A 23,992-nucleotide genomic window follows, 5' to 3' on the forward strand; every position below is an offset into this window, starting at 1 on the left:
CTTCCCCCTGACTTCTCCATGTGTCTTTGGCCTCTTAGCTAGTGGTGACAGGACTGAGCCCTCCGCAATTGCAGCCACTTCCATTACTTTGCGGCCTGGTAGTCCACAAATACCAGGAGCCAGGTAGTGAGTGAAGGGTTAACGGATTACAAAGCCTGTGGGGAAAGTGTGGGATAACATGGGAACATGTCAATAGCCTGGAATTTAGAACCAGGGAGAGGGGTTTGGTAGCCCTGGAGAAGGAGGTCTCCGTTTATCAGTGGAACAGGTCATATGAACGTCCCACAGATCTGACTTTAACCCTCTGACTTCAATGTGTAAGATGAGGCATTTGGTTAGGGGGCTTGCTGGACTGGGGCCAGAGGGCTCATCGCCTTTACAGGATGGAGCCCTTTGCCTCCCCCAGATCTACTGACCCCGATCTCCTGACATGCAAGGGAAGCTAAGTGCATGTGTAACGTACATGAAGCCCTTAAATAGCCCCCATCCCTGATTTAACGCACGCCTGCTGTTGCCTTGACCTGTAAGCAGAGGTGAAAGGAAGCCAGTACAGCGTACCGGTAAGATAGTGGCCGCCGGTACGCAGCCAACTGTACTGGCAGGGCCACTTATTGGTGGGGGAGGAAGAAGGGGCAGCCCAGAGCTGCCCCTCCCACCACACTTGCCCAGGACCTGCTACTGGTAAGTCCGTTAAGTTACTTTCATCCCTGCCTGTAAATGACAGTCCCAGACACAGGAGGGAACGTTAAGTAAGTGCTGAATGTCAGCAGGGGAATGGGTCTTATTTATAGCCCCTTCAGACACAGGGCCCTGCATCCTGCATGGTTTGGCCTGTGGGAGGCAGAGAGACGTTGACCATCAGGCATATGCTGTGGTGGGGAAAATCCCACCCATGTGGCTTTATAACTTACTACCTCCAGTCTATTCTCCTCTGTGGTCCAGCCCAGGGTAAGCAGGTGCGATCGCCACAAGAACTGTGAAACTGCATGGGGAAACAATCTCTCCCTTTTTTAAAAATGAGAATAGTAGCTATATAAAAATTAGGGGAGGGGTTGAGGATACTTGCATAGGCTAAGACAGGCAATGGGGGCTGGTCAGGGAATAGGAGACCTGCTCCTGCCCTACTGAAGTGAATGGGAACTCTGCCATTGACATCAGGGTCCGGGACCCAGTCCTGCAAAAACTGCTGCACGGGCTTAATTGTGAGGCATCCCACTGCAGTGCACTGAGCTACCTGCAGAGGCCGGTGCAGACTGAAATCAGTGAGCTAGGACACCCTGCACTAGCTAAAACCATCCTCCTTGCCATGCATAAAGTGAAGTGTGTGCATAAGCCAGGGCTGGCGCAACCCATTAGGTGACTTAGACGGTTGCCTAGGGTGCTGACATTTGGGAGGGCGGCAACCACGGTGGCCGAACATCCGGTCATTGTCGGTATTTTGGAAGCGGGGCTTTCCACCGCCTCTGTCGGGGGCGCTATTTTAGGGGTGGGACCTTCCACCGCCTAGGGTGCCAAAAAGGCTGCCCTGCATAAGTCTTTTCAGGATCGGGGCCTCTGGAGGGGACTGAAAGGATGGTGCCGCTGGAAGTGAAAGGCCCAACTCTGCCCTACACACTCTTGCTCCAAAACATTTCTCATCAGGGGCAACAGAATGAATTCTGGTCGGAGTTTGGTAGGTGGTAGCATGGGCCAGCCAAATGAGACTTGGGACTCCTGGGTTCTGTTCCTGGCTCTGCCATGGACCTGCTGCATGTGTTTGGTCAAGCCACTGCCCAATTCTGTGCCTCAGTTTCCACATCTGTAAAATAGGAAAAGGCTACTTACCTTGGCCCTGAGCCTTTGGAGATGGAGTCTATAATAGCCTGACTTTGTCAGCCTTCTAACCATGCTGGAAGACCCATCTTGCCCATAAGCAGATGGGTGATTGCTAGCAGTGATGCAGCTTCTGGGCAGGTAAATTAATTTTGTGTTATTACTGATGCTATCGCTGGGCTATTTCATTTTATCTTGGGTCTGTTTATAAATGATATGTGTAATTTAAGATAGTTACGGGAGCCCAGAGTATTGCACTCTTCTAGTACAGGGAAGTAAAAACCGAAATAAATAAATAAAAGGAGCTTTCTTCCTAAGGTATTTTGTGGTTGCAACTGAAAAGCCCAGTTACGATGAGAAGCAATTTCTTCCCCAATTCTTCGCAAGTCACATCTACCCTCCTACTGGAACTAGTTCTTCCCCATTGCTGCTCCTGGAACTTTTTTTAGTCACTTCTCTTGCAAACTCTGCCTGGATTGGAAGCGGCGAGCAGCAAGGCGCTTGCATATAGCACTGCTCGGCTTGGTTGCTAGCGTGTGTTGGGGGCTTTTAAAGGAAGCTGGGAGGATATGGCGCGTAGGCTTTTGTGAGCAGAGCGGTCAATGTTCTATTGTGAAATGACAGGGCTCACTGCAGAGAAACCACACCGGAGCAGAGGAAGTCGTTGACCGACCATCTCAAAGGAGTCTCTTTTCTGTCACTCACTGTCAGAAATTCGCCTCCGCTGTCATCTCAGGGTGTCAAGAGCAGGGAGGGCGACATGAAATATTCCAGCTTTTAACAGCGACCGGTGCAGCTGATTCTCTCTTCTGGAACCAGATCATGAGGATCTCCTTGTGCCTGCTGCTTTTCTCTGTGGTCCATGGTGGAGGTATGCAGTGTTAATTTTTACATCAGGTTCGAGGGAACCCCGTTACTTCACCAGTCATGTCACCAAGTCTGTGCAACAGACAAAGGGGAGGGGGGCTACGTGGCTCAAGAGCTCAGCTGTAGGCTGCAGAACGCTTCACCAGGAGGGTGCCAGCTCAACTCCACCCCAGCTAGGTGGCCATGCAACAAGCCTGGGGGAGTCTCAGTCCCAAACGGACGAGCCTCCTCGGCACAAAACAGCCACTGAAGCTGGGTCTGGTTATCTCCCCTTGTTGGCACTCAGCAGAACAGTCCAGGGCCAAAGGCTTGGCTCCCCTCCCTCAGCCTCAGAGCAGGAGAGGGGGAAATGGATGGGAAGAGAGAAGATGGTAAGGGTGGATGCAGTGCAAAGGGAATGGGAGTGCAGGCAAAAAACTGGCCCTTTGCATCTTAATTTTTTTTGTAGTGCTGCAATGAGCCATGGGGATAATTCAGAGCAGCACCTGGGCAAAGGGCAAATTGTGAGCGTCGTCTTTAACCCCATTCTAGGGGTTGATAGAGAGAGAATCTATTATACATCTATAACAACTCTAGGAGCCTGTCCTCGAGTGGGGTAAATCAGCATAGCTGTATTTACTTCAGTGGAACGATGCCGATTTACATGTGGGGAGAATCCGGCCTCTTGGTTTAGCTAAGCTGTGCCATCGGTTTGAAATGCACCATTTGCAAACACGTATATAGAAAAAAAGCTGCCTGAATGTTTGCAAACAGCAGCTAATCACAAGGTGAACCTAGGCTCATTCGAAACTGCGAGTTGAGTTTGGCGACTTGTTTGCACTTGGGTTTTCACACCATTGAAACAGCTCTGCAGTGGAATAACAGACCTGAATTGCACAGACGCAACAACTTTCTTAAACTCTGGGGACAAGGCTGGGGCTAAAGTTACTGGCCTAAATCTTCCCAAGTGATGAGTGATTGGGATGTTTCAATTTCTAGAGGCCTTCAAGGGATCGGTCCTGAGCAAGCATCCCCTGAAACCTAGCTCCCTTTGAGGGGTCTCGAGTCGGGCATCCATGAACGGAGATGCCAGGGATAGCCAGTCTCTCTTAAAATTCAGGCTGATTCGTATCATGCTGTCAGCTTATCTGGGGCTCTGCACACCATTTTGTGTCATGGCCACTGAGGGGAACGTTTTCAAAACATGCAAATCCCACTGGCTCTCAGTAAGGCTTAAGGACCAGATTTTCAAAGGTGTTTAGGTGCCTAAAGATGCAGAGAGGTGCCTAGAAGAATTTTCAAAATCACCCTGGCACCTAACTCACATAGGCACTTAGGTGCTTTTGAAAATCCCACTAGGACACCTCAGCACCTATGGGAGTTAGATGCCTGGGGGGATTTTCAAAGTCACTATGGTACCTAGCTGTATCTTTAGGCACCTAAATATTTTGGAGAGCTGACCCTAAGTACCTAAGTCACTTTTGAAAATGGGACCAGGTTCCTAACTCCAGTGCTTTAGAAAATGTTACCCTGAGTCTATTTGTGTAGCAACATTTTTGGAAAACGCTGCCTTGTGTTTTAGCTCCCCCTTGAAACAAGGATGTCTGTAGGCTCCCAGGGCACTGTCTACCCATCTGGGGCAATGCTGATTTACTTCAATAGCCAGATGCGGCCGGTGCTTTATACTCAGGGGTGATTTGGATGGGCAGGCTGGCAAAAGATAGGCTGCAGGCACGACTCCAAAGTGGGCTGATCTCTGAAGACTGCGTGGTGTAACAGGCTGGTATGGGAACGCAGAACCTTTCCCTGGTTCAGATCCGGTGCAGGTCTGTAATGACGGACAGGTATCGTCATCTGGAAGCTGTTTGGTGGGGTGCACTGCAGGAAATGCTCTCAGCCCACTTCTCAGAGTCCACATCACAGTGTTGTGCCCCAGTCCTAGTAGAGATACCAAAGAGAGCCTGAAAACTCGACCATCCCTCTCACTCCTTCAGTCTGATCCCTTTAGGACAGGTCTGTGGGGGAGCATGGGGCGAGCTTGCATTACCTCTGCTGAATCAGGTCTGAGGGAGCCTGTTCGATAGTCCTTCCCTTGGATCAAGGCCTGGATTAACAGAGGATTTGGCAAATTATTCAAGTGAACAGATGCGGTTTAAACAACTCCCTGTCAGCCAGTTCCTGCTCCTAGTGACACCCATGTGAACGGTGGAGTCATAGCAGAATTCAGCCCAGTGTCTCTGCAATGTGTGTCTGTTACTATGCCTTGTCCTGCACCAGGGTGCGTGCTTGGGGCTGTGCAGACAAATCAAAATGCCTTGTGTTCTCTGAGCCAAAGAGTTTAGCTACTAAAGTGGAGAACCTCGGCTGGGGCCAACTGAAATTGCCTGAGGGATTTCCATGGAGCTGTGTCGACTGACACCTGCTAAGGTTCTGGCCCTTAAAATATTAGACATGGCACAAGGGAGAACAACAAGATAATAGAGGAAGGGGAGCAAAGATAAGATCTTGCAGTTACAATGGTTAGTTGTGTCCAGTACAGACGGTAGCTACTGTACATACTGTACATATACAGAGCATGGGGCTCAATTCTCCTCTCACTTTTTGCACTAGTCTGACTTCACAGGGCTTGCTCCCGATTCACACTGGTGTCAATGAGAAGCGAATCAGGCTGGATGTGATCCTCAGCATCTGTAAATCCATTGAAGCGAGCAGTGCTATGCCAATTTACACCAGCTGAGGATCTGACCCGCGGTCTTTAATCTGGTGTGTATGGGGGAGAGGGGAAATACATCTTTAAAAGAACTGTTCAGTCCCACAAACAGGACATGTTTCTAAAAAGCCATGATTGGAAAGGGTTAACTATAGCCTGGCAAGCATCCCCTCCTCAGTTGATTAGCCTTTATGGAAGGAATCAGGATTAACACAGGATTTGGTAAAAGATTAGAACAGAACCTTACTTGAAAACTGAATTTCCATTGACCTGGCTGTTCACACCATCACACAAGTTGCAATTAAACAGCAATGGGTTGGGTTAGGGTGGCCTCATGGGTAGGGCCCTACCAAATTCACAGTCAATTCTGGTCAATTTCATGGTCATAAGATTTTAAAAAATCATAAATTTCATGATTTCAGATATTTAAATCTGAAATTTCATGGTGTTGTAATACATTTAAGTTGAGCCTACAATTTAAGGTGGAAGTGGCCTATTCTCAACAGTTGACAAGAAAGGAGGAAAACACCCCTTCTTGTCAACTGTTGAGAATAGGCCACTTCCATCTTAATTGAATTAGCTTCGTTAGCACTGACCCCCCACTTGGTAAGGCAACTCCCATCTTTTCATGTGCTGTAATATTTATGCTGCTTTCTGTATTTTTCACTCCATGCATCTGATGAAGTGGGTTTTAGCCCTTGAAAGCTTATGCCCAAATAAATTTGTTAGTCTGTAAGGTGCTGTTGTTTTTACCCTCAGTCAGTTGCACTGGTATCTTAACCCAAAGACAACTCTTGTAACCAATCCTGTAACAACCTAGCTAAAGGTTTGCTAACTAGGAAAAAGAAATGAGCGTTATTGACAAGGTTAAAGCAGGTGAACATACACAAAAGGCAATAGAAGCATCTGTAATAAGCAAGCTTGTATGTCCTCTAGGGCTAACCCAAGCCAAGCAGCTTGGGGGAATCTCTTGCTTATGTTTAGGAATCTTTGCCCCTCAGAGTCCAGACAGCATAAAGAGACCAATTTATCTTAAACAGTCATTTTTACTCTCTTCCCCCCACATTCAAACTCTGCTGGGACATGGGCTTGCACATGTCCCCTCTTCAGAAGTGTGGGGGAAGCAAAATCAACAAAGGCTTCTATCCACAGTGGTTTGTCTGGTGTCTGTACATCTTGTGGTGGTGGGGAGGAGAGAACCCTGCTTGTGGTAAACTAGCATTTCACACTTAATATTGCTTCTCCTCTGACTGGGGGGGAATCTACAGTCTCAGCAAACTTAGCAAACATTAGAACATCATCTTCTGGCATGGGAGACAGATATTATGAGTAAGATTAATACATGCAGCATCCTACAAGCATTCCATAAAGTCCGGACACATTCTTATGATGCTATTGATGGTAATAACACACAGGTGAGCCAGGTGAGTTTCCTGCTATGCATTTGTCAGGGTTGAGGGAGGCCTAGGGGCCTTGGCATGAGCTGTGAATGAGATAGGCACAGCAAGAGGCAAGCTGATGTGCTTTGGGGATGCATATGCAGAAGTATCACGTCATGGAACAGAGAGGTGATTGTGTGTTTCTCGGTTGCTAGAATATGCGGGTCTGTGTTGGATAATTCAGTACAAGAGAGTTTACAAACTGAAGGGAATTCACAGATAAGCAGCTCAAATTATCCAGGGGCCATAAAAACTCATTCGTGAGGAGAGGTTAAAAGTGCTAAACATTTCGGGCCTGAATTTCATTTTCATGAAGGCTCCTTTATGTCCCACTGGCCATGTTAAAGAGGCCGTATGTAGATGTAAATTACAGATGTTCCCACTTTAAGGCTGCTTTACGATGGCAGAGGGGTGTAAAGGGGCCTTAGGGTAAATGAGAATCAGGTCCATAGCTGTGTGCTCTCCATGGATAGGGCTCTGGAGTGGGGTGGGGCTGAGCGAGAGCAGATCTTCATCGGGTGTAAACTGACATAACTCCATTGCCTGCAACAGAAATCTGTTTTCTGATTGACACCAGCTGGGGATCTGCCTCCCCTTCCAGGTTCTGTTCCCAGCTCCACAACGATGCATGGTGTCAGTCACTTCCCTGCTCTGTGCCTCAGTTTCCTCACCTGTAAAATGAGGATAATGATGCTGACCCACTTTTGCAAAGTGCTTTGAGATCTATGGACGAAAAGCCCTGTACGAAAAACGAGTTCTTATTTATTACAATATTCCGTTTCTTAAAGAGTAAACCTGCCTTTTGGTGTCCTACCGAGCATGGGACAATACCTATTCTAGCGTCTTCCTTTTGATTGTTTTCATGTAATTCAACCTTGTCCTTGTGGCTATTTATGTAGAAGTGTGTGGGGAAGAGAGGGCAGGGGGCATGTGTTAACTAGGGCTGCCAATAGGATTGTCCTGGAGGCTCCAGGAATTCAAGATTAATCTTTAATTAAAGACTGTCATGTGGTGAAACCATCAGAAAAATGTCCAACCCCAGGAATACCTCCAACCCCAATGGTAACCCTAGTGTAAAGCTAACACTGACTGCTCTGCTGTGGAGAATGCGTCTCAGGGAGAGGCTGACCTGCGAGTTAAATGCAGCTCAGCCTGTCTGCTGAGCGGAAGATGCACCAAGGCGTTAGCACAGACCATGGTGTTATTCTTGAGGCAGCGGCTAAGTGTGTGATTCACTGTACAGTGGCCAGCCCTGGATCCCGTGGGCTGAAGTGAGACCTCACTTCCGCGTAGGCCCCGTGCAAGGCTGCTGTCCGGGAGTCAGTTTCACTGAGAGGGTCAGGTCTCTATGCTACTGAGCCCCCACGAGGCTGCTGGAAACGGGCAGCTGAGGGCTCTCCCTCTTTCAGGGGAAGTCTTGGGTGGGAAAAGCCAGGGTAGGGAATGTGTCAGGGAGGACCGGAGAGGGGGCATGCCAGGTTCAGGAGGGGGTGGGACAGAGCCCATAAAGCTCCGACAAATGCTTGGTTGCACAGGATAAGTTGGAGCAGCCCTGAAGCTGGTCTAAGTTATGCCAGGGACTGTTCCAGTCTCTGGGATGCCCAAGATAAGCAGAGTGGAAAGGTCCCATGTACCCACCCACCCCAAAGCTGAGCCAAATAGAAATTGAGCACAACTGAGAACTGAGCCCTGAACATCAGAACCTTATTTACATTCTCAGGCCATGTAAAGGAGCCTTGGTGTGAATGACGCTCAGGCCCTCTGTGTCCTGCTTTGGCTGCCTGCATCCCGGGGAGTGGATGTGGGAGGAAAGTGTCTGTAACAGCAGCGCTGCTCTCCTACCGACACAGCAGCTTCTGCCCTGCACCTTGGTGGGTGCTGCTGGAAGTGGGAGGCTGGGCTAGATGGACCAATGATCTGATCGAGTGTGGAAGCTCCAGTCCCAGCAATCCTGCTCACACCAGCGGCTTCCTCTAGGTCCCACCCTGTCCCCCAGCAGCTGTGATGGGAAAGAGGGAAGCTGTTTAACAGCTCCATTTGCACACGCCTGTCCCTCCTCTGAGGGTCCCTAGAGCAGATTACCTGCGTTGCTGGCTTGGAGACAATGGCACCTACTTAACCACACACAGGAAAAGGCAGATGAGCAGAAAATGCTCATGCTCTTAGGGGTTATTTTTCAAGAGCTTCTCAGCAATGCTTTGCAGGAGCTGCTAGTGCCCAGGGCCTGCTCCGGGGCTTGTGTGAAAAGACAGCGTGGGGCTTCGTGCAGCTTCTGGGGAAAGGGGTCCAAGGTATAGTCCGTAAGACCATCCCACTTGGCACTGTCATCTAAATGCTAATGAATGAAAGCTCATTTCCCAACCTTGCTGATAGACTGAAGAAGGAATCTGGGGCCCGGATGGGCCAGGGAGACTGAACATCTAGCCAGGAGTATCAGTGATGATATTCTGGTAGTACCCAGGAGCCATCATGTGTGGCTGAGTGGTTAGAGCACTGGGATGATATTCAGCAGACCTGAGTGCTTGTTCCTAACTCTCCTGCTCAGTGACCATTCCCTTCCCTGTGCCTCAGTTTACCCAGCTGTAAAATGGGGCTAATGAAAGTGACCTCCTTTGGAAAGCATGTTGAGATGTACCGATAAGAGCCAGGGGTTATTAAAATGTGGGATGCTGCAGGTACACAGTCCCTGCCCCATAGACCTGACACTTTAAATAGACAGGACAGAGAGATTGGAAGGAAAGGGCATCTTATGAGTAGCCCCACTTTTAGGAAGGAAACTGAAGCATAGATAGGTGAAGCAACTTGCCCAAGGTCATCCCTGGAGTCTGTGGCAGAGCTGGCAACACTGTACCCAGGTGTCCCCAGGCCTGGCTCAGTGCCTTAGCCACAAGCCCATTCCACCACTCCAAGAAGTGTGAGACAGTGGGGATCAGCCTCCCCTGGGACATGGTGGAAACCTCTTTGCCCATGACAGTGAAAAGTGGAGTGGAGCAAGGATTGAACTGGCCACAGGGGCTGACCCCACACTGGTACAGGTCAGTGCTGATGCACAGTCAGGGAGCAGACAGGGGAGCCTGGGGTGCAGCCACTCTGTGGTTTAATAGAGGATTCCAGGTTGACCAGTTCAGCATCTTTCACCAGCACTAAATTCCACCTACCTAAGCCAGGCCAGGAAATGATCCCGTTTTATCCCAGGTTTCCCTGTCAAACTGAGGACTCAGTTAACCCTGCACTCACCTGCTCTTTGTACTTTTGAACCCCCAGGTTGTAAAGAAATGGAAGTGGCTGCAATTGCAGGGGAATCCGTCCAGTTACTGCCACTGAAATTGCCGGAGCCTTGGGCAGAAATCACCTGGGAGGTGACACTAGACTCAGCAGAGACGTATCGGATTGTAACATTTAACAAAGGGGACCCTGACCATGGGTCATCCCCACATTTTATCAACAGAGTCACTTTCTACCCTGAGAATCTCTCACTGCAGATTGATCCCGTTAAGAAGTCAGACAGTGGCCTATATTCCTTGCAAATTGAAACTGGAGGAGGCCTTATCGACATCACAAAGTTCCATGTCTCTGTGTTTAGTGAGTAGCAAAGATCACGTTTTTCCCTAGTGTGTGTCACTGACAGTAGCCCCCTTCCTCAGCATCTCTCACAAGGGTCTCTCCTTTCAGACCGAGTGCGGCAGCCAAACCTCACGGTGCTCTCTACCCACCCGGAGCTTGGCCAGTGCAACGTTACCCTGTCCTGCTCGGTGCCTGGCGCTGACAGAGTCACCTACAGCTGGTCCCGAGGCACGTCCTGGATCCCATCTGACAGGGACCATCAGCTCCCTGGGAACCAATCCCTGCTGCACGTAGCAATTAATGCAAACAGCAGTGACATCTTCTACCGATGTAACGCTAGTAACCGAGCCAGCTGGGCCGCAGACACTGCAGATGGCAAATCATTGTGCCACTCCCCAGCTACAGGTAAATATTCCTCAGCAGAATAAATGTGTGGATTTTTTGTCTTCTGCATTTTAAATGCCTGGGGCTCTGGGTCTAGGTTTCAGTGATACTGATGTGTTTCCAATAGTGTGGATCTTGTTCTCTTTGACTAATAGCTCTTATATAGCACGTTTCAGCTGGAAATCTCCAAGCACTTCACAAAAGAGGGCAGTATCATCACCCTCATCTGACAAATGGGGAAACTGAGGCACAGAGCAGTGATGTGACTTGCCCAGCGTCACTCGGGGCAGTGGCAGCTTGGAAGTGAGGTAGGAATTGTAGGATAGGTAGAGCTCTTTGGGAAACATTTCTCCCCTCTTCCCAAATATGGAGAAAATTTACACAAAATAACAAAATTGTTTCAATCTAAATTTTCCACACAACATTTAGACTTTCCATCAATAAACCAAAACCCGAACATTTTTGGCCAAAGCCAATGTTTTTTTATTTTTGGGGTTATTTCCACATAAAACTCAAAATTTTCCACTGGAAGCAGATACTCTTCATGAAAATATTTTATTTAACCAAAAAAAGGAATTTTCGGTCAAAACACATGTGAAGGAAAATTTTGGACCAGCCCTTTAGCCAGGATTGGGATTTTCAAAGGATCCTGTGTAAATCCAGCTCCCAAACCCCGATACAGAGGACCCTGTGAGCGAAACAGTTTAGAACAGGGTAAAGCTCATCTGTGAAGGCAACAGGTTTTTGGGCTGGTCCAAGACCATGGAAGTTCCTCCTGTGGGATTTAAGAACCACCCCAGACCTCACACTACTTTCGGTCCCCAGTGCAGGGGACACATGTTTGCAAGTAAAACCACTGGCTAGGGAGTTGTACTGTTGAAAAGGTCTGAGGGTTACAGTGGCTCATAAATTGAATGAGTCGTCAATGTAATGCAGTTACTAAAAGGGCTAATATCATTCTGGGGTGCATTAACAGGAACATCATATGTAAGACATGAGAGGTCACTGTCCCGCTCTTCTGATTACTGGTGAGGCCTCAGCTGGAGTCCTGTGTCCAGGTCTAGTTGTCACATTTTAAGAAAGATGGGGACAAACTGCCGAGAGTTCAGAGGAGAGCAACAAAAATGGCAAAAGATTAAAAAAACCTGATGTGTGAGGAAAGATTAAAAAACACTGGGCTTGTTTAGTCTTGAGAAAAGATGGGGGGACCTCACAGTAGTCTTTAAATATGCGCAGGGCTGTTATAAAGAGAACTGTGATCAATTGTTCTCCATGTCCGCTGAAGGTAGTACAAGAAGCAATGGGCTTAATCTGCAGCAAAGGAGCGTATCCTATCTCCTAGAACTGGAAGGGACCTTGAAAGGTCATCAAGTCCAGCCCCCAGCCCCCTGCCTTCACTAGCAGGACCAAGTACTGATTCTGCCCCAGATCCCTAAGTGGCCCCCTCAAAGATTGAATTCACAACCCTGGGTTTAGTAGGTCAGTGCTCAAACCACTGAGCTATCCCTCCCACCTGCAGCAAGGGAGTGTACCTATTGGGTTCTGGGAAGTGGATCCCCCCCTAGCCTAAGGGGAGGATCTACAGGACCTCAAAACCCAACTGATGTCTGTGGACAACTAATACAAGAACAGGGACAGGAGTGCGGTCAGAGGGTCAAAAGAAGGGAGCCTGATGGGGACACTGAGCAGAGAACCCCAGACAGCACCTCCTCGAAGGCATCAAGGGAGCCAGTGGATGCTGCCCAGAGAAACTCTGCCCGGATACGTGAACGGACAGAGGATTGGAAACAAGCCCCACAGTCACAGGAGTCTCCATAGGCCAACCTCCTCTCCCTGGTTGTGTAGATGGCCATTTTAGCCAGGGCCAGGAGGAGGTTGACCAGGTGGTTCCACGACTTTGAGGGCCACGGATAGGGAGTGCATAAAGAAAGAGGTGAGGGGAAAAGTGCAGCCAGAAACATAACAGTATATTAGTGAGGAGCAGGTATTGGGGCTGCAGCCTGGTGCACTCTAAGTAAACGTGTGCCAGGGTCTCCCTAGTGCCGCAGAAGGGGCAGGCGTCTGGGGCAGGGGTAAACTGCACCAAATACACGCCCGTGCTCATGGCCCCATGAAGGAGCCACCAGCTGATATCCCCGGCGGGCCTCTGGACCAGGGTAGAGTATAGGCTGGCCCACCGGGGCTCCTCACCCCCAAGAGGTGGCAGGAGGTCCCGCCACTTTGTGTCAGGGCAGGACATGAGGGTAAGGAAGTGAAGGGTGTGGAGCATGAGCGTGTAGAGATGTTTCCTTGGCACGGTTTGGAAGCAGACCGGCTGCAGATCGTGCAGCCAGCTTGCGGAGAAGGGGCGGGGGGCCCGGTCGGGTCCACGGGGCAGGGGCCCGAAGAAAAGGTCCAGAGGGCCCAGGGTGGAGAGTGAGCGGGGCGTGCCCTCGTGCAGGACCCGGTCGAGGTAGGCCCGAGCAGCGGGCGGCAAAGCGGCCTTCACCTCCTGTAGTACGCGCCGGGGAGTACAAGGTCTGGAGAGCCCCACGCGCTGAGCCAATGTCAGGGGATCCAGCCAGTCTCCCCAGTTGCAGTCCAGAAGGTCTCCAACCCTGGTGACTTCCGCCAAGACCAGCCTCTGGTGCACCGCGGGGGACTCCGCCACCTGCACATGGAGCTGGGGATTGTGTAGCAGGGGCTCCGCGAGGAGGTCGGCCCCCTCGGTGGCCGCCACGGACCTGGTTGCAGAGAACAGCTTCCAGGCCTGGAGGAGCTCCTGGTAGAAGACTGGCAGCCCAGAGAGGTCTCGTGGAAGACCCCTTGAATAGAGATAAAGGAGCTGCCAGTCATATCGGAGCCCTTGGAAGCGGCGGAGGAAGGCATGGGCCCGTACTCTCCATGCCAGACTACCCGCACCACAAAGAAGCCACTGCAGGGCCTGGAGGCAGAAGACGTGGACCTGAGTGTGCAGGTACTTCAGGCCCTGCCCTCCCTCCTCCAGGGGCAGATGGAGAACCCCTACAGAGACCCAGTGCAGTCCTGCCAAAAGAATTCCAGAACCCCTTCCGGAGGTCCGCCAGGAAAACTGGGTCCGGGACCAGGGTGTTGAGCCAGTACCAGAGCATGGACAGGACTAGTTGATTGAGCACCAGTGCCCTCCCTCGAAGGGAAAGGCATCGGATGAGTCCTGTCCATTTCCGGAGCTGCTCCGTCACCCTGCCCTGCAAACCTTGCCAGTTCTCCGGCGAAGACAGATGTGTGGCAGAAACGTAAACGCCAAGACAGAGCAGCGGACCGGCACTCCACCGGATGGCCTGAAGTGCCGGTGGGAGGGAGCTCGCCTGCCACCCGTCCCTGACCACCAGGCCAGAGCTCTTGACCCAGTTGACCTGGGTGGAGGAGGCCGCCGAGTACACAGCCTGGCAAGGCTCCACCCGCGCCAAGTCGCCCGGGTCATGGACCACGAGGAGCACATGGTCGGTGTACGCTGACAGGACCAGGCGCAGCTCCGGGTCCTGAAGCACCAACCCCGTCAACCTCCTGGGGAGGAGACAGAGGAAGGGTTCGATCGCCAGAGCATACAGTTGGCCCCAGAGGGGGCACCCCTGCCGTACTCCCCGCCCAAAGCTGACCAGCTTGGTCAGGGTCCAGATGAGCCTGACCAGACACTCTGCGGAAGCATACAGCACCTGGAGAAAACCCAAAAACTGGAATCCGAAGCCTAATGCTCGCAGAGTGCTCAGGAGATACCCATGGTCCACCCTGTCGAACGCCTTCTCCTGATCCAGGGACAGGAGGGCGAATGACAGACCCATCCCTGCACCCAAGCTCCAAGAGATCCCGCAGCAAGGGAGTGTAGCGGGGCAGTTGCCCCGCTCCTGAGAGAAAAGGCTAGGCTGGTTGGAGAAGCAGCCACAGCTGGAGCCATGCCCCAATCAGGCCACAGCTGGCCCTATAAAAAGACTGTGAGCCAGGCACTGAGTCAGTCTTGCTCTAGCTCTTGAGAGAGAAGGATCTGGCTATCTGGGAGAGAAGAGTACTTGGAGACAGAGAAGAGCAGGGCAGGGCAGCCTGGGCTGATCCAGCCTGGCAACTCCTCAAGCTGCAGGTCTTGATAGAGGCCTATGCAGGTATGAGGACTGGGAGAACCAGCCTGGGATATTACTGGAGCAGAACCCTGAGGTAAAGGGGTCTGGATGGAACACGGGGCCTGAGGCAGGTGAGCCACTGGCCTGCAGAAGATGCTCTGGGCTGAAATTGAGCTAATTCCCAGGATAACCAGCAGGAGGTGCTGCACTGGTGAATCTTGACCTCTCTACAGGGAGGTGTAGGTTAGATATTAGGAGAAACTTTCTAGCTCTAAGGGTAGATAAGCTCTGGAACAGGCTTCCAGGGAGGTTGTGGAATCCGCATCACTGGAGGCTTTTTAGAACAGGCTGGACAAAACCCTGTCAGGGCCGGTCTGGGTTTATTTGGTCTTGCCTCAGTGCTGGGGGCTAGACTTTATGACCTCTTGAGGTCCTTTCCAGCCTGACATTGCTGGGATTCAAATAGCTCATCCCAGAAAAGGGCTAGGCAGGGATACACCTGCAATTTCAGATGTCATTGTTCCCAGTCAGTGCTGAGGAGGGTTGAGGTGGTTCAGTAGTCGGATGGGAGACCTCAGGAAACTACTAATGTTCTGCAAGGAAACAGACCGGCTGTTATTCCTCTTGATTATAAGCAGTGTCTCTTTGCTATAATTATGATTGAAGTAGCACCTACAAAGTCCCAGTGGAACAAAACAAAATTGAATTTTTCCTCCCAATTGAAATTAAAATGAAAAAAGCTGCATTTTAGGTTGATCAAAACATTTCACTTCAATCAGATAAGAACATTGTGCTCCTGTTTGACCTTTTCAACTTAAAAAAAAAAAAAGCAGAAATTTGTTTCAGAATGAAAAACAAAACATTTCCTTCTGAAAATGGCATGTTTTGACAGAGGAAAAAATATAGCCTTTTGATAACACAATTTCACTGAAATCTATTTTTGTTTTCAAAAAATGCCTTTTTTGTCAAACCCTTTCAATGAACACTTTTGACCCACTCTAGTTGCAAGTATTGTAATGGGTTATGTGCCTATAGAACGAGAAGTGAGGGAAAGAGAGCTGATTGGGGCTGATGAGGAAATGTCACCTTACTCGGAGGAACCTGGCCTGTTGTAAGACATAGTAGGGAGTATTTTGGATGAGTAAACAGGTTGATTGTCAAAAAGTCAGTGGTTTATTATTTTTTTTTTTGCTGTGGATATGAATAGTATATGCATGAGCACATCTGTAGAAGGTGTTACAGATGGTTATATACCAGAGGCTAGTGTTGCAAGCTCTTAAGCATTTTTATTACAGCCCCAACTCCTGGAGTCAGGTGATGACGTGAGACCCTCTGCTTTCTTTCGTATTCAAAAAAAAAAAATTCTAGCCATCCATGGGTTTGGGAGACAAATATGATCCAAGTCAACTCTAAAAGATTGGAAACCAGAGGGCAAAATAAAAGGAGGAAAAACATGGATTTTGTAACCCAAACTCATGATTTTATTGAATACCAATGGTTGACAATATTTCTCAGCAGTCTGTTGGGCTCTGTGACAATTCATCTATCATTTACCAAAGCATCTACTGCCCACTAACTAATCCATTATAAAAATGCTAAAAGTAGGATGGAGAATAAGGGTCAGAAAAGGCTCTGGCATGCTGCAGTGTAATGAGAGCTCGCTCGGCTTGTCACCTTTCTCTCTTACAGACTTTTTTCAGAAAGTCCCACTGTGGGCAATTGTTGCTGCAGGTCTGGGGCTGCTGCTTCTGCTCACGGTGCTCACCCTCATCTTCCTCTGCAAGCATCGGAAGAAGCGAAGTAAGTGGTTAAAAGGAGCTCATCCCGTAGAGGAACCTCACCTTCAGGTCATGAAAGTGACTAAGATGAGAGCCACATACGGATGGTGGAGAGATGTCTATGCACCTCCAGCCCTCCCTGCTGAGCCCTGTTACAGTGGCAATCAGGCTAGAGCAGGGGTTTCACACTCCAATGACCATGAGGGCCACATGAGGATTAGTACATTGGCCCAAGGGCCCCATTACCTGACACCTCCCCGCTGCCACCATCAGCCCTGCACCCACTCCACCCCTTCCATGAGGCCCTGCCCTGCCTCTTCCCATCCCTTCCTTGAAATCCTCACCCCAACTCTACCCCCTCCCTGCCCCCAGGGGGGGTCAGGTGGGGTGTGGTGGGAGCTCAGGTCAGGGAGTTGGGGTATGGGGTGCAGGGAGGTTGAGGAGTGTGGCAGGGGGTCAGGATGGGCAGGGGGCTCAGGGCAGGGGGTCGGGGTGCAGGAGGGGTGTGGGGTGCAGCAGGGGTTCAGGGAAAGGGGTTGGGGTGCAGTGGAGGATTGGGGTGCAGGAGGGGTGTAGCAGGGGGTAGGGGTGCAGGAGCAGTGTGGGGTGCAGCAGGAGTTCAGGGCAAGGGATTGGGGTGCAGCGGGGGATTGGGGTGCAGGAGGGGTGTAGCAGGGAGTTGGGGTATGGGGTGCAGGGAGGTTGAGGGGTGTGGCAGGGGGTCAGGATGGGCAGGGGGCTCAGGGCAGGGGGTCGGGGTGCAGGAGGGGTATGGGGTGCAGCAGGGGTTCAGGGCAAGGGGTTGGGGTGCAGTGGGGGATTGGGATGCAGGAGGGGTGTAGCAGGGGGTAGGGGTGTGGCACGGGGCACAGGGCAGGGGGTTCGGCTGCAGGACGGGTTTGGGGGGTGGGCACTGGCTCCCATTGGCCACAGTTCCCTGTTCCCGGCCAATGAGAGATGCTGGGGGCAGTGCCCGAAGCAACAGCCACACATGCCCCTGCAGCCCTCCTTCTGCAGGTCCCGTCGGCTTCCCGGAGCGGCATGGGGGCAAGGCGGGCAGGGAGCCTGCATTGCCCCCGTGCACGTCGGGCTGGAGCCGCTGTAGGTAAACACTGAGGGAAGGCCACGAGGAGCTTGCGGGCCACAGGAAATAACTCCGAGCCGCGTGTTTGAGACTAGATGGTCACGCTGGTCCTCTGACTCCATTCTGGACTGAATCTATGACTCAGACGCGAGAAATTGGCCCCGTAAACCCATAGTCAGGGCCGGCTCCAGGCACCAGCTGACCAAGCATGTGCCTAGGGCGGCACCTTCTAAGGGGCAGCCAATCTTGGGATGGTGGGGCAGTGCTCAGTTTTTTGTTTTTTTGGTTCAGCGGGGTGGCGCTTGGGGTGGGGTGTCTTGGCGGAGTGGCACTCGGTGGTTTTTTTGCTTGGGGTGGCAAAAAAGTTAGAGCTGGCCCTGCTCATAGTAACCCCTTGAAACTGCCTCTTGTCTATAGGTAAGTTTTTTATCGGGTTTTTTTTTAAATGCTTGTCCTGATTAACTGCACTGCAGCCTGGAACCCGACCCTGAGGTAGGAGACCAATAGACTTAGAGGAAATGCTAAGATCACTGGGACCAGGGTGGCTGGCTCTGGGAAATATCAGGGCTGAGGGTGATCTGTTAGTGGCAAGCTGCCCACACCCCATGCAACGCTGAGCAGAGGGCTTTGTCTGGGGTAACTTTCACCCTGTGTGAGACTAGGATGAGATGGGGTTTCTTACACAAGTTGCTTTGTTCTGCCTCTTCAAAGGCTCCTCCAAAGACGGTGACCCGTCCCTCACCATCTATGAGGAAGTGGAGGACGCCGGCCGCAGAAGAAATGCTGTGAGTCCTGAGGGAATCCCTTTGTTTTCCCCCTTTGTAGGCAAGGCCAGAGCAGTATTGCTACAGCTCAACTGGCTTAAGGTGGCAAAAGCTGAAATGTTTTGCAGAGAGAGTCTCATGGAGTGCCACCCTGCTTTGGCAGAAGGAACAGATATAACTGCTACCCTTCCCACCCAGATCAGATAGAAAACTATTCCTAGGAACATGGGCATTGCCAGACTGGATCAGACCCAGTCCCATCTGGTCCAGTATCACATCTGTGATAATGGCCAGCACCGGAAGCCTCTGGAAGAGGGAAGAACCCTTCTCTAGGTGTAGGATAACCAGCTATCAAGGAAGGCCTCATTTTCATCACTAATAGTCAGAGACTGTTTTAAGCCCTGAAGAGTGAGGCTTTTAGCTTTTGCAAACAGAATTTTGGGTTTATTTTTATAACTCTGAATATCCTTGTTCTCCATATAAATGTCTACCAACAGGCTCTTACTAGCTTCTTGGCCTCAATGACATCCTGTGGGAGTGAGTTCCACAGTCTAATTATGTGTTAATTGAAAAACTAGTTCCTTTTATTAGCTTTGAATGTGTCCCCTTTTACTTTCATTGAGCGTCCCTGTTTCAGCACAAGTCCAAGGGGAAAACAGAGACTTCTGCACTAACCCCCTAGAAAGTCCCATGTAATACGTGTGGCAGGTTGGACCCCACCCCCTCCATCCAGGATGCCACCTGATGTACTGGGATTTCACTCAGTCTGTCTGCTCCACTAGCTTGGGCTCCCTCTCTCTGTTTTGCTGAATTAGGCTCTCTGGCCGCAAACACACACAGGTAGGGATGCACCAGCAGTAGAATATCACAGTCTGCAAACGGCTCCCTATGAGAAGACTCAGCTAGGAAATGGCCCAGCACTCAAGTGCACTACCCGTCTGGAAAGTACACCCAGAATAATATTGTCTTGCGCTGTAGAGAAATCTGTACAAGATAAGCTCATCAGTTCACCCCTTCCCTCTATGTGGAGGAAGATAAGCACAGCTTCCCTCTTCCCTCCCCGTCTCCCTCCCCCATATGAATTGCACAAACTGGGTTTTGGAATAAACTAAAACAAGTTTATTAACTATAAAAGGTAAATTGTACGTGATTATAAACAATTACTGAGCAAATAAAACAAAACATGCAAACTAAGCTTAAGAGCTTAATGAAATGAGTTTCAAGAAGTAATTCTCACCCTAAATGTTTTAGGCAAGTTGCAGAGTTCCTGGAGCTTAGAGTTCTGGTTATTTCTCTTTACAGACTGGACCCCTGTCATAGTCTGGACTCAGCCCTTGCCTTTCCCTCAGCTCAGTTCCTTTGTCTCTTCAGATACTTTCAGCAGCCTTTCTTCTTGGGCAGGAAGGCGGTGGAGAAGAGTCCTGTTTGCCTTACTCCCTAGCCTTAAATAGAATTTACGTAAGGCGGGAAGCCTTTGTTTCCAGTGGAAAAGTACCAGCAGTGTCCAAGGTGGCACTTCTTACCAGGTCACATTATCACCTGATCTTGCAGTGTCAAAGCAACCATGAAACCAGGTTTATTTGCAATGTTCACAGGAAGGAACTCCGGGAAGTTGGAGAGCCACATCTTCAAAGACTCGTTGTCTTTCTCCTAATGGCCCGTTAAGGCTGATCGCTTATTGTCTGGTGGGCGTCTACAAGTATAACCACAGTTGTAATTGTTAATATTCCCAACTCCAGATACAGAAATGATACATGCATACACACTGGATAACCACATACAGTAAATTATAACCTTTCCAGTGATATCTTACATGTGCCATCTTGCATAAAATGTATCTTAATTATGCCATATTCCTATAAGCATATTTCTATAAAGAATATGGAGCATCACATCACAATACATAACTTAGCACTTCTGTTGCTGCCTTTTACCTGTGGATTACAAAGCACTTTATGAAGTCAGGTCACCATCATTACCCTCATTTTATTGATGGGGGAACTGAGGCACAGATTGGGGGAAGTGACTTGTTCAGGGTCAAAGCTGAGTGTAAAACCTGGATCTCCTGATTCCCACTCCAGTGCCATTTCCCCAGGGCTGTATATCCAGTTGGGGTGACTGAATTCCCCTTGAAGTTTTGAAAGCCACAGGCATTCTTTCCTTCCCATCTAAATATTTGTATTTGCTGCATAGCTGTTAAGCAGCAACTGTGCTCCACCCCAGAGCTGGCTGCCTTGCAGGGCTGGGGGAAGTAAACCCTGTGTATAGTGTAAACATTGCTTTGCAGTCCTGCTGGATAAAAGTGCTATAGAAATATGCTTGTTGTGAGATATGAAATAAGAAATATATTTTCCAGACAGGTGAATAGAACGCCTAGTAACATGCAGGATTCATTCATAAACACCTGCTGCCACCTTCTGGCCAGCTTTGAGCATAGCTGCTCCCTTTCTGATCCTCTGCTCCCCCCTGGAACTCATTTCATCTCACGCTTTTGGAGCTGTTGCAGTCTTAAAATCCTTTCCCTGTATTTGTCTCGTCTTTCCTGTTTTTGTTACATTTCACGTCTCTGTATTTCTTGGATAATTGGAGCTAATGTCAGATAAGCAATGGGTCTTTCATAAGTACAGATATTTAATGTATAAAAGCAGCATAAAAATCAGAGGTAACACTGTTGGCTAATGTGTATATGCACCGCTGTCCTCTACTGACTGGAATCAGAACTCACCTATGTGTCATAGGCCCTGTACTGCTATTGGCTAATGGGATTTTCCTTTAGGTCAGGTTTCAGGGATGGGGACTTCTGTAGCAGGGGGACTCTGACCTCTACCCCTACTGTTACTGAGACAATCTGGGTGACCACAAATTTGTTAGAGTAATCGCTGAGGGCCTGACCAACTAAGCAAATGTGCTGCTGCCTTCCAAACAAGCTGTAGGTGATGGAGCTACCCCTCCTCAGAGGGAATGGCCAGACTGAACCTTGTGGTCTGGAGGGCATGTTTGTCTGTGGAAAAGTTGTCATGACTGAGTCCCCTCCGGTCAGTTTAGTCTGCACCACTGTGGCCTATCCACACTGTATGTCTTAACTTTGTGAGTTTATCTTTAAGGAGAGATGGCATTCAATGCTTTATGAAGCCCCAAAGAGAGTAATTCTACCACATTCTCACCATCCACTCCTTGTGTATCTGCTTTAAAAAAAGCTGATCAAGTTTTTTCAACGTGACTACTTCTTTGCAGTCCCCCAGTGCTGCTTGTCATTCATGAGTCCATCCTCTGACAACCTGATTCAGAGCTCATTGAAGTCGTGGAATGGTTCCTGTTGATTTTCATTGCACCTTGGATCTGGCCCTAGAGGGAGGTTGAATTTTATTCTCTCAGCAGTTGAGCCAGTGATCCTGATTGAAGAGACAAGAAGGAAATTAAATCCCTCCCCCCCTTTCCCCATGACTAAGATATTTAAACCAACCTAGTTGTTGTTTTTCCCCCTGTACAGAATGGAAATGCAGAGAGCAGAATAGTAGGAAACACCATCTACGCTGAGATCAACTCCAACCCGCAGGTAAGTGCCCAGTGGTCCTCCCAAGCCAGGTTCACTCTGCTGCTTTTAAACCATAGGTTTTCTTTTACATCGCTGCTCCATGTGCAGGCGTATGGATGAAAGGAGTCACCTCTCAGGCCTGTGGGACAAGATCTTCTGTTGGTGTAAATTGACATCACTCCATTGACTTTTGTGGTTTTGATGGAGTGATAACAATTTACGCTAGCTGAAGATCTGGCTAATGGTTCTTGAAGAATTGTAGCAATGCTGGGCTGGAAGAGCCCTTGAGAGCTCATCAAGTCCAGCTCCCTGCGCTGAGGCAGGACCAAGTAACTGAGACCAATCCTTGTCCCACCTGTTCTGAAAACCCTCCAGTGATGGGGATTCCACAACCTCCCTCAGAAACCTATTCCAGAGCTCAGCTCCCCTGAAAGTTTGGAAAGCTTTTCCTACCAGCTAACCTGTTGCCTGATTTTTATTGAGAGGTTATTAATTATATTGACCGAAGAATTTCCAATTGATCGCTGATTAGATTTGAGGTTTGAAAGGTTCTAGTCCTGGTATCAGCACAACAGAATGAAGTTCAGTGTCTGGTTGGGAACCTGGACATGCACAATGATCACACTCACCTGGATGTTCTTATCCTGAAATATCCGCAGCTGGCTTCTGTTCCTATTCCTAGGTTTCCCTGATCTCATTTTACACCCCAAATTCCCTAAACACAATATTCTCAGTTCCCCCATAGCTCAGGGTTACTGTTGGGTAACTCAGTTATGCTCAGGCTCAGAAGCCTCGAAGCTTTATGCTAACTGCTTAAGCGAAATAGCTCACAGGGTGAAGATCTGTGAGTTCCTGACATCACCGCTCCATAAAATATCTTCAGGATTGCTCTGAGCTAGGCTATGTCTACACTGCAGCTGGGATTGACACTCTGAGATCAATCCACCGGCAGTCGATTTAGCGGGTCTAATGAAGACCCACCAGATCAACAACGGAACATTCTCCAGTCAACCCCTGTACTCAGGGCCGGCGCTACCATTTAGGCAGCCTAGGCAATCGCCTAGGGCGCCAGAATAATTGGTGGGCGCCGTTTTGCCGGAGATGGCGGCAGGTGGCTCCGGTGGAGCTGCCGCAGTGGTGCCTGCGGAGGGTCCACTGGTCCACGGTTCCGGTGGAGGTGTCGTAGTTGTGCCTGCGGACGGTCGGCTGCTCACGTGGCTCCGGTGGACTTCCTGCAGGCACCACTGCGGCAGCTCCACCGGAGATGCGGTACCAGTGCGCAGGGCTGCGAAATTGCCGACCACCTAGGGCGCTCCAACCCCTAGCACCGGTCCTGCCTGTACTCCACCCCTGACGAGAAGAGTAAGGTAAGTCAACAGGAGAGTTTCACCCATCAACCCTATGCAGTGTAGACCCCGCAGTAACTCAACCTAATGTACGTCGACTCCAGCTACATTATTCACGTAGCTGGAGTTGTGTAGCGTAGATCGACTTACCGCGGTAGTGTAGACATAGCCCTAGAGACTGGGATCTCCCATGCTTCAGATTAAGCCCGTTACTACTTGCTCTACCTTCAGTGGACATGGAAAACCATTGACCCCGTCTTCTCTATAACAGCCCTTAACATATTTGAAGACTTATCAGGTCCCTTCTTTTCTCAAGACTAATCCTGCCTAGGTTTTTAACCTTTCATAGATTAGATTTTCTAAATCTCTTATTTTTGTTGCTCTCCTGGACACTCTCTCTCTCTCTCCAGCTTGTTCACATCTTTCCTAAAGTGCGGCACCAGAACTGGACACGATACTCCAGCTGAGGCCTCCCCAGTGCTGAACAGAGCGGGACAATTATTCCCCGTGTCTTACATACAACATGCCTGTTAACACACCCCAGAATATTAGCCTTTTTTAAAAGCTGCATCACATTGGTGGCTCGTATTCAATTTATGATCCACTGTAACCTCCAGATCCTCTTCAGCAGTTCTACCACCTCCTCATTTTATAGTT

General features: G+C 49.7%; 2 protein-coding genes across 2 annotated transcripts in view; one reads left to right on the forward strand and one right to left on the reverse strand.

Annotated features, from left to right (window-relative positions):
* The window catches only part of LOC127038410 (SLAM family member 5-like), a 30,356-nt gene extending 28,455 nt beyond the window's left edge, over nt 1-1,901 (reverse strand). Inside the window, exon 1 of the mRNA XM_050931003.1 lies at nt 1,885-1,901. Coding sequence (XP_050786960.1) covers nt 1,885-1,901 — 17 coding nt within the window. The remainder of the gene's footprint in view (nt 1-1,884) is intronic.
* Nucleotides 1,902-2,319: 418 nt separating this feature from the next.
* The window catches only part of LOC127038221 (natural killer cell receptor 2B4-like), a 28,082-nt gene continuing 6,409 nt past the window's right edge, over nt 2,320-23,992 (forward strand). The window contains 7 exon segments of the mRNA XM_050930730.1: nt 2,320-2,459; nt 2,461-2,683; nt 10,072-10,389; nt 10,480-10,776; nt 16,518-16,628; nt 18,402-18,475; nt 21,945-22,010. Coding sequence (XP_050786687.1) covers nt 2,415-2,459; nt 2,461-2,683; nt 10,072-10,389; nt 10,480-10,776; nt 16,518-16,628; nt 18,402-18,475; nt 21,945-22,010 — 1,134 coding nt within the window. The 5' untranslated portion in view covers nt 2,320-2,414.

Source organism: Gopherus flavomarginatus, chromosome 20, assembly GCF_025201925.1.
Source record: "Gopherus flavomarginatus isolate rGopFla2 chromosome 20, rGopFla2.mat.asm, whole genome shotgun sequence".
Classification (NCBI taxonomy): domain Eukaryota; kingdom Metazoa; phylum Chordata; order Testudines; family Testudinidae; genus Gopherus; species Gopherus flavomarginatus.